The following is a 16,098-nucleotide window of genomic DNA, read 5'->3' on the forward strand; positions in this document are numbered from 1 at the left end:
TTGAACTAGAACAGATAGGATTAGAATGTTCACCTTTTTGGCCCGGCAATGCCGGGTACCCCTGCTAGTTGATGAATAAAAAGAGGAGTTGGTGATGGGACAGAGCCCTGAGGAACACCACTATTGATAGCTCTAGGAGAACGGTGACCGTCTAATAACAGCAGCTATAGAACGGCCAGAAAGGAACCTAGAGATGAAAGCTTTCTTCTTATCTTCTTTATTGAGTCCGATTTGCAGTCAGCCATGGCACATATAAAGTATGTCATTTTGAATATTGGCAAAGTCTGTTACAAACATTCATACGCCAGGCACCTTGGAGCTTTGGAGGTGAGACTGCATTCAGTATCTATTTACAACAGATAAATCTGCTAGTATGACGACAGCAATATCCATGATTTTACGATGATGTGAGTTCATATAAAGACGAATACTAATAAAACGCCTTAGTCGTACTAATCGTTACAATGCAGTATAATGTCATGGAGGGCAACCTAACACCCCCAGAAGGAGCCCACCGAGGAGTATGTACAGTGCACCTGGACTCCAGGCAACAAGGACATAAGTCCGCCTGGGCCGCACGCCCCTATGACCCGGAGCTCGCCTGCCACCACCATAGCAGGAATACAAGTACCTTCCGGGCGAGCCGACCACCAACAACCACGGGGTGGAGCTGTTACTCCAGCTCCAGTCAGCACCCCTGAGACGGACGGTAGCCGCTTAACCCTCCTACAGGAAATGGCCCGCAGCCGCTCTGGAGGCAAGCAGGAGATGGCCTGTAGTAGCTCCTGCCTTCATCAGGAGATGGCCAGAAGCCACTCTGAAGGTGCCCCTAATGAGACGGCCTGTAGCCACTCGACCCTCCTACAGGAGACAGCCTGTAGCCGCTCCCACCTTCGTCAGGAGACGATCGGTAGCCGTTCTGAAGGTGCCCCGAATGAGACGGCCTGTAGCTGCTTGACCCTCCTACAGGAGACGGCCTGCACCTGCTCCAGGGGCAAACAGGAGATGGCCTGTAGCCACTCCCGCCTTCGTCAGGAGACGGCCAGTAGCCGCCCTGAAGGTGCCCCTCATGAGAGGGCCTGTAGCCGCTCGACCCTCCTACAGGAGACGTCCTGCAGCCACTCCGGAGGGAACCAGGAGCCGCTCTGAAGATACCCCTGAGTCAGCCTGTAGCCGCTCCCTCCCCCAGACCACGGCCAGTAGCCAGGCCGTACAGCAGGAGATGGCCGGTAGCCGCCCCTCCATCAGGTGCTGACTCCTGTTCACCAACCTACGACCCAGAGGGAGCCCCGAGCCTGAAGGAGTACTGGAGAGGCCTCATGATTACCACCGGACTCTTTTCCGTGCAGCTGGATCCTGAGAGGACTCGCCTGACAGACCCCAACGTAGGCCGACGCTGCAGCCCCCTCCTGATGGCGTCTCCGAACACTGGGGACTGCAACCCTTGGGACCTCCAGACCGCCCCCAGGACCCCCAGGCGGGACCTCCCTACACCCAGACTCCAGAGACCTGTGTCCTCCATCAGGTGCCTGAGCGAGAGGTTCAGGCAGTTATTCGGCCCCAGCCCCGAGGGCCAGACTCCCACCCCAAGCTCCAAAAGCGCGGGACCCTTCACCACCAGCAGCCCCGGATGAGAGAGGACATCCCTACGCGTGATCCCACGGCCCCTGAACACAGAGGTCCCCGGCGGAACCCAGCCCTGTCAGTAGTGAGGATTCCCGGCATTTTAAAAACACTACCCCAATCTTACTTGCATAACACTGCCCCTCCCTCAAAACTGTGTCGTCCCCGACACAATCATCTAATCATACCTGTATACAAGTATATACAGCATAAACTTCCAGACTAATGGGTCGTCGCTGTTGCCTCTCTACTGTCTAGGTCCCACGATGTGAAGAACTGGATCGCCAGTGCTGTCCACTCCATCATTCTCCTGGGCCCTTCATTCATCCCTGATGTTCAGCAGCTCCTTAGCTCCACTCCAAGTGCATTTCCTAGGTCTAGGTCTCTGTGGAAAATACATCAACATGCCTCACCAAGAACCCCTCCATCTGCTCCGTCTGTGGCTCCTCCAGACACCGGGCACTCCTGGCAAACAGATCCCACAAGTGATTGGGTAATTCTTCCTGGAAATGAACGGTATTCCTCTTGCCTGTGCTGCTTAGTGGTTCGTGATCGACTTCTTGACAGAAACCCACAGCTGTGCCTTGATGTATCTTCTTAGGACGAATGAAAAAATTGTCTGTGACAACTGTTACCTCTGCCATAGGGTCAACTAAGGTCCAGCCCACTGTCACGCCCCCTTCTATCATGACATGGCCTCTGTGCCCCACCAGTCCCAGGGAAGTGTGCAGCATGTTGTAGATCTTGCAGGGCAGCAGCATCTCTGACTCGGGGGATGGTTGTACAGGGGGAATGGCTGTACAGTAGTCTGTCTGGTTGTCAGTAGTAGACTTCCATGTTCCATGGCCCTCAGCAAAACACTTCTTTCTCCTAGCCGCATTTGCATCGAATTGAATTCAAGCAGGCAGTGGCAGGACACCAGGTAGTCTATGCCTAGGATGCAAGGGTCCTTGATATCGGCAACATATGCAACCGGGGTCTTCTCTTTCCCTCTGAACTGTATCCTGACATCCACTGGTTTCCTAAGCTCAGCACAGTGCCCTGTGACTCCACACAGCTGCTGCAAAGTCCCTAGAAGCTGCCGATGACTCGCCACATCCAGCCGTGCCAAAGTCTTCTCTGAGCCCGTGTCATCGGTCATTTGGTAGGCTACTTGGTCACACCATCCTCCTGATAACTTACTGAAGAAATCCTCTTGCACAAGGCCACATGTGGGGCACTCTTGCAATAGACTGGCTGCTGCCTCGTTGCACAAGCCTTCCTTTGTTTCCCTCTTGAGGGGCTTGCTCCATCTTTTTTGTTGGATCTTCCATTTACAGTCTTTTGTCAGGTGTCCCTGTTGTCTACAAGTCCAACACTCTGCCATCATCTTGATTCTGCTGTCATCTTCATATTGTTGATCTCTCTTCTCATTAAATGTACCCATGTTCTTCACTGAGCCCTAACATGCCTTGAAATCATCACTGAAGCCAGTGTGGAAGCTTGAGTAACTGGACTTTAAGTAGGCTCAAGGGTTCTCTGCAAGCTCAATGGTTTGGCCTGCTTCACTTGAACCTTCAGCTGGGGACTGTCCAGGGCACCAGTGAGCTGGTCCCAAAGCAGCAGCATCAGGAAATCAGAATTGGCTCCTGGGTAACCTTTAATAGCCAAATTCCCTAGGTCCTGGACCAGTTCATGTAGAGGCTACAGTCTCCTGTGGGTGCGAGTCTGGATCCAGGACCTGAAGATCTCCCCTTAGTGTTTTTTTTCCCATACCTCTGCCCCAATGCCTGTGCCAGCTTGTGGTAGTCACTCTGACTTTCATCATCCAGTTGTGCATGGACCTCCACAGCAGAACCCTGAAGGCTGGTGGCCAGCTGAACTGCAACTGCTGATCATGCCACTCATTCCGATAGGCTAAGAGCTCAAACTGGATGTGCTAAGCCTCCCAAGACACCTCCACATCAAAATCTTGAGGCATTTTATTCTTTGGTGCATGCATAATGTCTTGCATGACCTTGCTATTGACTCACAGGGAAATATTCAGGCGCCTTGGAATTCACCATCTCACTACCCCCCTCTGCACACTAAGAGGTGTGTTGGGTGCTGACTCTTAACCAAACATTGCTTGACGAGGTTGTTACTCACTTCCTGTATTTCACTTCTCACTCTATCCATTGCTATATAGGAAACCTCTTCCCTCACTTCTCGTACCTGGTCGCTTATTCATTCTACCTTGCTTTGTATTTCACTACTTACTTTATCCTCCACTGAACGGAAACCTCTTATCACTTCTCTTAAGTGGTCACTTATTAGTCCCCTACCAGTCAAACCTGGGGGACTATAGGTTTGCATGGTTCTGTTAGTACGTCTGCAATTCCGTGTCCGCTCTGTAACTTCCATATGCATGGACAGATTTTGATTTGACATCACACACTTGTTCCCCACACCTTGAATGTATGCTCTGTGCAACAACCAGCCATCTACTCCCAAGGTCAAGGTCACACTTGGGGCTCAAACAAGGTCAGGTGCTGTCTGTTCTGTAACATCCACATGCATGGACAAGTTTTGATATAACATGACACAATTGTTCCCCATACCATGACGGTGTATCGCGTGCAACAAACACCATCTACTCCCATGTTCAAGGTCACACTTGGGACTCAAACAAGATCGGGTGCTGTCATACGTAACACTTGCCACGGTCATTGCTTCATATGAGGCGATATGCAGGCCATCCCTGTCCATGCTCATTGCCTCATATGAGGTGATGGATCTCCGTGCCATAATTTCAAGCACGAGGAAGCATCAGTGATTTCCATGGGAACATTGGCTCTCCCTCTATGACATCAGAGGTGTTGCCGAGCCCAGCCATATCGCAGTTGCCAAATACTGCTTATTTAGTAATTCAGAAAAGCAGGCCACCCCTGGCCACGCTGATTGCCTCAGATGAGACGATGGGTCTCTGTGCCATAATTTCCAGCACAAAGAAGCGTCAGTGGTTTCCATGGGAGCGTTGAGTCTCCCTCTAAACCACCAGAGTTGTTGCCACACCCGCCACACTGCAGTTGCCAAATACCGCATATGTAATAATTCGTTTCTCGTTTTAGTCCAGCAATGGCGGATTCACGCCAGCCTACCTCCTTCTGTGCTGATGACTTATTGCTGTCCTCACACCCACCCAAGAGACATAAATTACAAAAAGACGAGGGTGATGAAGAGTTTGAGCTCGGAAACACTTGATCTGATGACAAAAATTCAACTTAATACAGGCAAACCCCGATTTACAGTACCCTTAGATGCGATACCCCTGAATAGTGATGGTAGAAATACAGTACCGTACCACCCTACCTCGCCTATTGTGGTCTTGTACCCGGCTTTGCAATGGGTTTTGATTTTCTTTTACCGATTTTGATATTTTAGACTTAAATTTTGTGTTTAGGTATTTTATAAACTGCTTTTAGACTTAGATTAATGTGTTTTAGTTATAGGTGGAGTGAACACTGTCATTTGGTGTACGAATTCTCACCCATCAGACGAGGAACAAAACATTGTGGACAACTAGGCGACTCAGTACAGAACATTTCGTGTTTAACCATTGATCTGCCATCTAATCTATCATGGAGTACATAATAATAATTTTAAATAAATATTAATAATTATGAAAACCTTAGAGAGTAAATATTTCAGGCATTTGTGAAAAGTGTGCCATCAATAAATCATGTTTACATTCGGGCTGATCAAGGAAAAATGCTTGGAAAATCTATCAATCTGTCTATTGCCAGATGCCTCAATCCTGTTTGGGATGGCCACTAACAAATCACCTCCACGTCGCCCTGTCCCCCGCCATTTCACTGCCCTGCTCCCAACTCACCCCCCCCCCCTCTCATATACCTCTCCACCCCATCTCTCCATCTCATCCTCGGCCTCCCCCTCTCTCTCTCCATCCCTCCACCTCACTCACATACCCTCTCTTCGTCAGTCTTTCACCCTTCATCCTCTCCACATGGCCAGACCACCTCAATGTATTTCTCCTAACACTTCCTCTCACATCCACATCCACACCACAACGATCCTTTATATCCTCATTTGTCAGCCTGTCTCTCCATGTGATTCCACAGGCTCCTCTTAAATAACTCATTTCCACTGCTCTCACTCTTGACTTGTGTCCTTCCAACAACGTCCAAGCTTTACTTCCATATGTTAGAGTTGGTATCACAATACTGTCATGTAGTAACTTTTTCACTTCCATGCTCACTTCCCTGTTTCTTATCACTGTTTTCAAGGAACCAGCAACCTTTCTTCCCTGTTGTACCCTTTCAAGCACTTCACCCTCCAAACCTCCATCCTTACCCATCACACTACCCAAGTACTTAAACATACTCACATTTTCCAATTCCTCACCATCCAACCTCACTGTACATTCACTGACTTCACCTCTCTCAAAGACCATCACTTTACTCTTCCCTACATTCACCTTTAGATTCTGTTTCTTACACACTCCCCCAAACTCATCCACCAAGCCTTGCACCTCCCCTTCATCTTCACTCAACAACACAGTATCATCTGCAAACAACAATACAGGGAGTTTCCAAACACTACCCTCTCTTACCAGGGCCACTCCGACATCCACTACCCTACCGTGTACCTCTTTTATTACCCCATCCATGTACAGATTGAATAACCATGGAGACATGACACATCCCTGTTTCAACCCAACCTTCAAAGAGAAAAATTCACTCAGTTCACCATCCACACATACTGCAGCCTCAGCACCATCACACATACCGTACTCTTCACAGCATTCAACAACTTCCCATCTACTCCATATTTTCTTAATACTATCCACCCTGTCATATGCTTTCTCCAAATCCATGAAAGCCGCATACAACTTCTTTCCCTTCTCTAGAAACCTTTCCACTAAAGATCTATGAGTGAATATCCAATCTACACAATCTCTTCCCTTCCTAAAGCCTCCCTGTTCTCCAACTAATTCCTCTGTTCTTTCTCTAACTCTGTCAATAAGTATCCTACCATACTCTTTTCCTTTTATACTAAGAAGACAAATGCCCCTATGATTACCACATACTTCTTTTTCCCTTTTTCCTTTGTACAAGGGAATGATTATACCTGACTTCCAATCCTCCGGGACTCTACCTTCCTCCCAGGCCAATCTGCGCATCTTCCACATCCATTCTACTGCTATCTCTCCCCCATGCTTCAGCTTTTCACCACACACTCCATCAATTCCAAGGGCTTTCCCCAATTTAACTTTCTTCATTGTTTTCACAACTTCTATCCTACTGAATTCTTCCTGTCTTCTCTTCTCCCTCCTTCTGCCAGCCATTCCTCAGCCACTTATACTTGCATTACTTCCATCCTCTATGCTCAACAATTCCTTAAAGTGTTCTCTCCATACTAATACACCAGTCCTGTATGAGACAGCCCTAGCATGTATTCAGTATGGACGGTGGGTGTTAACGCCGAAGTGGTGACCTGTAGATGTGTCCGGTACCTAGGAGGACTGCTGGGCCTTGAAAGCAGGCTGTGAAGCCTGTGGCCAGAGTCGGTCACATAAAAAAAAAAAAAAAAAAAATCTCACTTTTTCTCTCTTCTCCACTAGTAATTTACCATTTTTATCTTTCACTCCCCTGCTGACTTCACTTCCACCCTGTCTTACTCTCTTCACCTCTTTCCAGAACATTTTCTTACAGTCCCTCCACTTTACACTCAAATTCCTTCCAAAGTCCTCATCCACTCTCTTCTTACTCTCTCTTACTAATCTTTTCATCTCTCTCTTCCTTTCTGCATATAACTCTCTCTTCCGCCTCACTACTTCTTCCACGCCCCTATTTCTCATCCATTCATTGTATGCTTTCTTCTTTTGTGCCACAGCCTGTCTTACCTCTTCATTCCACCATGCTGTTCCTTGCATCCCCTTCCATCTTCCCTTCATCGCACACACCACCTCACATGCTGCACATATTTCTTCTGTGAATATCCTGCACACACCTTCCACGTCCCCCATCTGCTCCAATTCATATTTGGCCAATCGTTCCTCCACGTCTCTTATATTCTGCCTTTTTCTCATCGTCTTGTAACCTTTCCACTCTCCTTGCAAATACTCCTTTTTCCGTTCTTCCCTTCTTCTATTTCTCGATCTTATTAGGATCTTGATTCTGGCCACCACCAAGTAGTGGTCAGAAAGTCCACTCCCCCAACCTCTATAAGCTCTTGCATCCATTACACATCTTCGCATCCTTTTATCCATACACACATAATCAATCATTGCCTTCCTTTCATTCAGTTCACCACTCACCTGTCTCATCACTCGCCATGTATACCTGTGGATCATTTTATGCCTGAAGAGGGTATTGGCTATCACCAACCCCCTCCCAGCACAAATGTCCACTAATGCACTGCCATTCTCATCTGTCTCAGCAGGCACACCCCATTCAACAAATGGAAAGGAATTTCTAAAAAAAATCGTTGGAAAATAAGAGAGAAGAAAATAAAGGAGTTCAGCAACCAGAACAGTATCTAAAACTACATAAAGAGGGGCCGTTGAACAGGCTATCCCGATCGCATCATCAATCGATAAATCATGTACAGAAATACCTCTATATACGATATCCTTAGATGCGATACCCTGGCTTAACAATGGGGGTAGAAGTACTACCATACCCTGCCTAATGATGGTCAAACCTCGGTTTAACGATGGGCTTTGATTTTTTTTTTTTTTTTTTTTTTTTTTACCAATTTTGATGATATTTTAGACTAAAAGTTTGTGTATAGGTTGATTTATAAACTGTTTTTAGACTTAGATAAATGTGTTTTAGCCATAGGTGGGGTGAACATTGTCATTTTGGGGTACAGTTTACTAAGCCTGATTTTTTCCAGATTTATATGTGACGATTTTCAGATTTTATTTATTGGTTTTAGTGAGTTATTTACAAGTGTTAGGCTCAGGTTAGCTTGTTATTTACAAGTGTTAGGCTCAGGTTAGCTTCTTTGACAGCTGTTAGGCCATTTAGATTGGCTTTAAACTTGTTTTTGGACTCATTTGGATGAGTTTTGGACTGGGGGGGGGGGGAACTGAAGGCTCAAAAACGCATCCCTATACTTTTATATGTTTCAGCAGCCCCGTGATACGATATGCCACCTAGCGATGGGTTTTTACTTAATTGCATTGTTAAACTGGGGTATGCCTGTATTAAAAAAAAAAAACTGACTCAGGGAAGGTAATCAGGTTGATAAGAATTAGTGTGGTAGGGGTTAACAGCCATACCTACATTCGTGTCTGCCCTGTAACTTCCACGAGCATGGACAGATTTTGATATAGCTTCACTCAATTGTTCCCCATACTCTGATGGTGTGTCATGTGGAACAACCAGCCATCTATACCTAAGGCCAATTACATATGTATGATTATCATCTGGTAGGGGACTTTGTATTGCATAGCAATTCTGAATGCACTCGCTCTCTCTGCGGTGATGAGTACGGCATTTCTCACTTTATCCTCCACGATACAGGAAACCTCTTCCTCACTTCTCATACCTGGCCCCTTGTTCGCTCTACCTCACTGAATACCAGTGTCCTGGTCACATCCTGCAGCTCTCCATACTACTTCTCACGATGCTCCTGAAACTCCTTATTCCAGGCCTGGCTCCTCTCTCATCAAATTCCTCTCGTAGCTAGTGAAGCTTTCGCCTTTGCCCACTTAGCTGTTCCTCTAGTCTTGCATAGTGTTATGCTTGGGTTTCTTTTTGTTCTTGCAGTGCTCATCTTTTGTTTTTCTTGCTGTACTGTTGCTTCTTAAGTTCTTCATGCTGTGCTCAGAACATTGCACATGTATCTTCCTTTTGTTCTTCTTGCTGTGCTCTGAACATTACGAGTAGTTCTGCCAGAGATACGTCCACCGTTTTGGGACCCTGTCCACACATCACCATCTCTCAGAATATATCCCCATACCTGACACCTGTTGACAGCCTTAGGGTTCCACTGATACGTAGAAAACGACACAGATCGGCCATGTGGTTAGTCAGAGGCAGATGAATGCTTCCCAGTTTTATTCCTAAACACGGCTGAGGTACACTTGCAAAATACTGACTTTTCTCTCCTGTGTTAACTCTGCCCTTCACTCACTACCACTCCTTCACTGGCTAACTAACTCTTACTGACTCTGTCTGACCACAACATCTCTCTCTGATTACTCTCACTATTTGATTCACTAACTGTCACAGACTCACTGACGAAAACTGAACTCTAGCTTACACCTCACTCTGTCGTCATTCTTGGCTAATTCACTAAACTGAACTGAATTTGAAAACACAACTCTGTCTTTTCTTGTCTGGTGAACTCACTGGACTCTCACATTGACTGACTGACAGTTCACTGATGAAAAACAGAATTCCCGCACACAGCACACTCGGTCTGTCACTCTTGGCTGATTAATTCCATTGGGGAGGGTTGCGTAATATACCCTCCCCCTGTCCCCCCCTACTAGCGCAGTCCATATGTTTTTCTTGAGAACTCACATTTTCTGGTGCAATAATGCACATAATTAACAATACCTAACAACAGTGACAAGAACTGATTCCTAAGGTAAAATAGAAAAAAATAAAAAAAACATGCCAGAATTTCCAGATGTTCATGGTGTCTCCGGATACAAACATTAACCTAATCCTACGGCACAACACTTATATGTATTCCTTACATAGCCACATATAAAATACAGTAAACCCTCAATACACCAAACCATCTTCTAATAAATTTGGTTTTAATGACTATCTTGAGCTGGCTGAATGTTACGTTCATTTAACAAATTTTATTTGGTAAAAGAATGGACACACGGAAAACACCGACCAGCGTGGTGTCTCTGCGCACACACACACACACACACACACACACACACACACACACACACACACACACACTGCATAAGTTAACTGATAAGTTAGTAAATAGAACATTTAATGAGAGAGAGAACCATTTAGATCTAGTTGTATGTTACTGTGTACAAGTGTATGGTCGAGCGACAATCCAAATTTAACCCATTCCATGCTGGAGCCTCTGTCGGCTTTTTGGCTAGATTGCCTAGGGTCTGGGAGGCTGAGTTACCTAGAATGCCAGCCACTTTCAACTTTTTTTTTTTTTCTTCCACAAACAGACCTGAAAAGTGGTCAAAGTAACTCTTAACTTAAATGTCACGACCAGCTTTCCTAGCTTCGGGCTCCTACACTCCTCATGGGACAACATAGGATTGAATGATGGATAGATGGATAGTAAAAGTGCTCACTGTGTCTGTTTTTTGCCTGAAAACAGGCGTTTTGGTCCAGCATGCCTAGATTTGCGTCAGATGGCCACTTTCAGATTCCACTAGCGGCTGATGTGGGTAGGTAGTCCAGTTTGTTGTGTAGTGGATGGTTCCATGTAGTACTTGTAGTTTGAAAACGCAACCTGCTTTAAATAATGTGGCCACAGTTAAAACTGTGATGATGGAGAGTTGGCGTTCCATGCCAATTTTGTGTATTTTCACATTCATTTTTTTTTTTATATTGGTATAATGCACTCTAAACATTTGCATAAGGCACAGTAAGCACTCATGCTGCCCACAGTCACATTAGTTACAGTAAATCACACGTTTTTTACATCATTTTCCGTACATTACCTGGTACTTGATTTTATGATTTACTTCAGTAGTCCCTCCTAGATCCGACATAACAGAACCAAAGCAACATTCGGGACTTAGTCTTGTCCGGGACTTGGGAAAAATGCCCCTGGACAGGTACTTATAGACCCCAACCCAACCTAACTTTGAAAGCCACCTAAATAACTCCCTACTGGACATGCACAGAACCTATTTAAGACCCTTTTTACACAAATAAGGGACAGATACCATAAAATAAATGAAATGGAACCAGAGAATGAGAAATTAGAAGTGAGTAAGGAAAATATTTAGCAGTGTACAGGGTACTTCCGACGCATCCATGGCCATTGCGAAGATTAACCTGCCTCCTCTTTGGCTGTGACAGTGGTGAAGGTGCACTTGAAGCACATACAGTAATCCAGTGTTGCGCCACACTTAATCCTTTGCACTGTGAATTATAATTGTTTAACACTGCACATTCTGTTCTTACTTGCGCCACACCAGTTGCAACACACCAGTGGTGCACTCTGCACTTAATCCTTTGCACTCTGAATTCTCATTTCTTAACACTGCACAGCACTATTTTTCCATGTGGTCTAGTGGCGAGGTATTGCAGTTTATTCACTGTCAGAGGCAGAGAGTAGGTGTGGCAGGCGGCCCAAGGGTGCATCGCTGGGATGTGGTGATGGGCTACCCACTGCAGAGGACTCTGAAGATAGCCACAAACTCACGTCCAGTGGAGACCTCACCATGGCCGATGTGCTGGGTTGTGGCTCGGAGGTAGGAGGCAGGTCGTGGTAAGGCAGTGGTGAGGAGTCAGAGCTGGTCACAGGCCTGAAAAAGTTGTCAATGGTTGATTGATGAAAGGTACAGTGATTCTGGCGATTGTTGATGTGCTGCCTAAAAGTGCGCACTTCCTCCACAAGTCCCAGGGGCCCTATCTCCCTGTCGCAGTCCAGGTGTTCCAGGAGGTCAAGAACGAACTCAACGTGCATCCGGGGTGCGTTCAGGTTGGGGATGGCTAGAGTAGTGGTGTGCTGAGAGGAGTTTTCATCATTGTCGCTGCCCTCATCAGAATCTTCCAGCTGGGTACTTGTACCTGCAACAGAAGATGTGATGACGATATCAGACATGATGTGATACCCAGGATCGCCCCTGTCGTAATCCAACCACTCACGCACTTCATTCACATCCACCTCATTGCCAGCCACACGAAGACATGCATGGAAGTCATCCACGTCAAAACCTTGAAAGTCATGCACCACATTGGTTCCGAGAAGCAGACGAGACCAACCACTGTCCAGAGTCATGACATGGACTTCCCTCCATGCACTGGCCCAGTTGTAGATGGCTGACTTGAGGTTGTAGTGATGAAGATTTTCCAAAGTTTGCTGGCCTCGCGTGTCCCATTCCTCCCTGCGCTCATCCTCATCCTAGAGAACAACCATCACATCATCCAGGAACTTCCGATGGTACAGCCTCTTTGTTGCCACAATCACTCCTTGGTCCAGTGGTTGGATGAGAGCAGTCGTATTAGGTGGTAAGAACAACCACCTAATGCGCCATTCTCAGCCACCAGCTCCTTGTCAGACGGACGTGTAGGTGCATTGTCCAGGAGGAGAGCCTCTGTGTGGGTGCGTGGGATTCCCAGTGTGTTCGTCTGGTAATGGATGACTCCTTGATGAAGTGCTGGTGAAACCAGTCTTTGAAGATCTTGGCTGTGAACCAAACCTTCACAGAATGGTACCAAATGACAGGAAGGACATCCATCACCCCACGAAGGCACTGAGGCACTTTGCACGGCCAACAGTAACGGGCTTGAGCTGGTGCTTGCCGTTAGCACTGGCACAACACAAAGCAAATACCCGCTGCTTGGAGAGCTTGCGTCCAGGTATACGCTTTTCCATATCCTCTGCTGGGGTGTTCGTGGGCAGCGAATGATAGAATAGACCAGTTTCATCAGCGTTGTAGACTTGACTGAGAGTGAGGTCCCCCCTATCGATCAAGCCCTTCATCTTCTGCTGAAGCTCTTCTGCTCCATCCTCGTTGGTGTCCAAAGCTTTGCCATGGGCCATACGATTGGTATGGCCATACCGTGGTTTGAAGGCAAAGAGCCAGCCCTAGGATGTCTTGAAGTCTGGGGAGTCGTGTAACCTTGCAAACTTCTCTGCAGCAGCCTTCAGCTCTGTGCCATGCACCAGCACACCAGCAGCATGTTGACAATACCAAATCAATGTGAAGCAGTCGACTTCTACAAACTCAGGAGGGTACATATCTTCCTCTGCACGATGCATTGGGTCTTTGATGCAGTCTGCCATGTACTAGGTGAGTTTGTCGTGGGATTTCTTGATGTCCAAGAAGGTAGAGTGGGTCAGGGTAAATTCACAGAGGATGTGGGAGGTCGACCATCCCGCATCCACCTTGTCCAATATCTCAGTCTTCTTCTTTAGAGTCAGAACCACCCGTTTCCTCTTCTCAGGTGGCAGGGCCATCGTCACACACTTGGGTAAGAGGCAGCAGAGGAACAGCAGGGCCTGGAGGAGATAGGGCACCACCACAAAAGCGAGCACGTGGGCAGACATGGCAACGAGCGTGCAGTCACGACTGTAGGTAGGCGGGAAATGGGGAGGATGCAGGGGCGCTCTTGTGGACGTTGCTGGAACTGCGTGCCAAAACACAGCTGTTCATCATGGCGCGGCAAATTTAGAGTAGGGATGAACACATTGGCCTTTTTGTGTGTGTGTGTGTGTGTGTGTGTGTGTGTGTGTGTGTGTGTTATTCACCGGGTCGGTCAGGATCACTTGATGGTCGTGATCGTCAGCTTTTACCCTCCCGGAAGGGAGCTGAGAGCTCATATAGTCCGATCTAAGGGCAAGGCTGTGACCTTCACACACGCACACACCCGTTCCCTTGCTCAAGGGGGACAGTAACCACCCACTTCGTCAGTGAAACTTTTCGCAACCTGAGCGAGGCTCAAACTCCCGTCCACCAGTTGGCAAGCGAGAACGTTACCACTGCACCAGCGAGCGGTGTGTGTGTGTGTGTGTGTGTGTGTGTGTGTGTGTGTGTCCGGATATCTTAGGGAATAATCCAAGACTTGGAATAATGGACCCAAGCCCTAAATGTCCGGGACTTGGGGTGTCCGGGTCTTAAAGAGATTACTGTATGTGCCTACATTTGTTTATATTACTTTCATTATATACACTATTTATGCATCACTGTCAGTTAGTTCATGACTTGGAAGTTTTTCAACTTTGACTGGAAGTCGGGGGGGAAAAAAGTGCAGTATATTTGGCAGTGTGGCGTGGCCCAGATTTGCATCAGATGACGACTTTCAGATACTGTCAGCAGCTGATGTGGACTTGTAGCATGGAAACGCAACCTGGTGTATGTAATACAACCACAGTCAAAACTATGATGATGGGAAGTTGGGGTTCTGTGCTAATTTTACGTATTTTCATATTCATTTTTTTTTTTAAATTCAGTATTATATTGGCGTAGGGCATGGGACGGGAGGAGAGGTGTCTGTCGTCCCATTTCCTGTCACACACTAAGGGCAGACTCATATAATTTCATGCAAATGTGAGGAAAACAGTGACCGTATATATATGGACTTGGCAGTTTTGACACTATTGGTTTGTCTCTATACGTACAGACACGGCATGGAACAGGTTAATGATCTTTGTTTGGTAAAAGCCACGACGCCTGGGAAAGTACCGAACGGCATGGTGCTTAGCTGTAATGTCAAAGATTTGGTACCAATTAGATCATTATATCAGGGGTTTACTCTGCTACCCTAATCCTACTGGCTTAACAGTATGACCAAGTGGCGACTCTGTCCTCATTTTTACAACAGACAGTCTTTCATCATAACCTTAGCTAAAGCCATCTGTGAGTGCTTCCCTGAAGTGGATGTATTTCTTTAGTCTAATGAGCTTGTGTACATGAGCTAGGGCACAACAGTAACTTATAATGTTTTTGAATAAATTAAGTAGAAAGTGTGGACAGTTTGTTATAAATTACTGTTATTCTTTCGACAGTTCTTGGAGCGATCAAAACAGACACATGCATTGGGTCGACCAGGACAGCCAGAGGAGGTGGCAATGGCCATAGCATTCTTAGCATCTGATGATGCTTCTTTCATCACTGGCGCAACTATACCTGTGGATGGTGGCCGCCATGCCATGTGTCCACGCTAGTGCTATGCAGCTATCAACACTCCTGAGATTGTGTTTTGTTTTGTTCCAAGGGCTTTATGGTGTATATGCATTGTTGTAAATTTTCATTTTTAAATTTTTTTTTTATGTATGCATTTTACTGAAGTGAAATAAAGTTTTGGAGATTGTGGATTACAATACAGTATAGTGTTTTTGAAAACTAGTTTTCATTGCAGATACTTGTCCATGGTAGTCATTCTTGCCTATATGTAGAGGAGTTCGTATCCATTATGCTTTTTTTTTTTTTTTTTTTTTTTTTTTTTTTTTTACGTGTCTGACTCTGGGCAAAGGCTTCAGGGCCTATTTCTCGGGGGGAGTGACCTATCCCAAGGCCCAGTAGTCCTCCTACACCTCCACATGTCACCACTTCAGCGCTAACACCCACTATTCATACTGAATACATGCTAGGGCTGTATCATACAGGTATTAGCGGGGGTATTTTTACGACATATCGGCGGGTCATCTGGTAGATCAGGAAAGTTTGCTATTTAGGAAATTCAAATCCTTAAACTGTTCCCTGCCCTAGCCAGGATTCGATCCTGGGTCCATCAGGACTGGAGGCTGCCTCTCTACCGATTCAGTCCTATACTTACAGTTGTGGATAATGTACATCAAAGACACGATGTGGCT

General features: G+C 46.4%; 1 protein-coding gene across 1 annotated transcript in view; it reads left to right on the forward strand.

Annotated features, from left to right (window-relative positions):
* LOC145412535 (3-oxoacyl-[acyl-carrier-protein] reductase FabG-like) overlaps window positions 1-15,677 on the forward strand; it is a 299,121-nt gene extending 283,444 nt beyond the window's left edge. The window contains exon 8 of the mRNA XM_080282430.1: window positions 15,292-15,677. Coding sequence (XP_080138556.1) covers window positions 15,292-15,450 — 159 coding nt within the window. The 3' untranslated portion in view covers window positions 15,451-15,677. The remainder of the gene's footprint in view (window positions 1-15,291) is intronic.
* Window positions 15,678-16,098: the final 421 nt, after the last annotated feature.

Source organism: Coenobita brevimanus, chromosome 93 (assembly GCF_032717465.1).
Source record: "Coenobita brevimanus isolate Jiangsu-jjx chromosome 93, ASM3271746v2, whole genome shotgun sequence".
Classification (NCBI taxonomy): domain Eukaryota; kingdom Metazoa; phylum Arthropoda; class Malacostraca; order Decapoda; family Coenobitidae; genus Coenobita; species Coenobita brevimanus.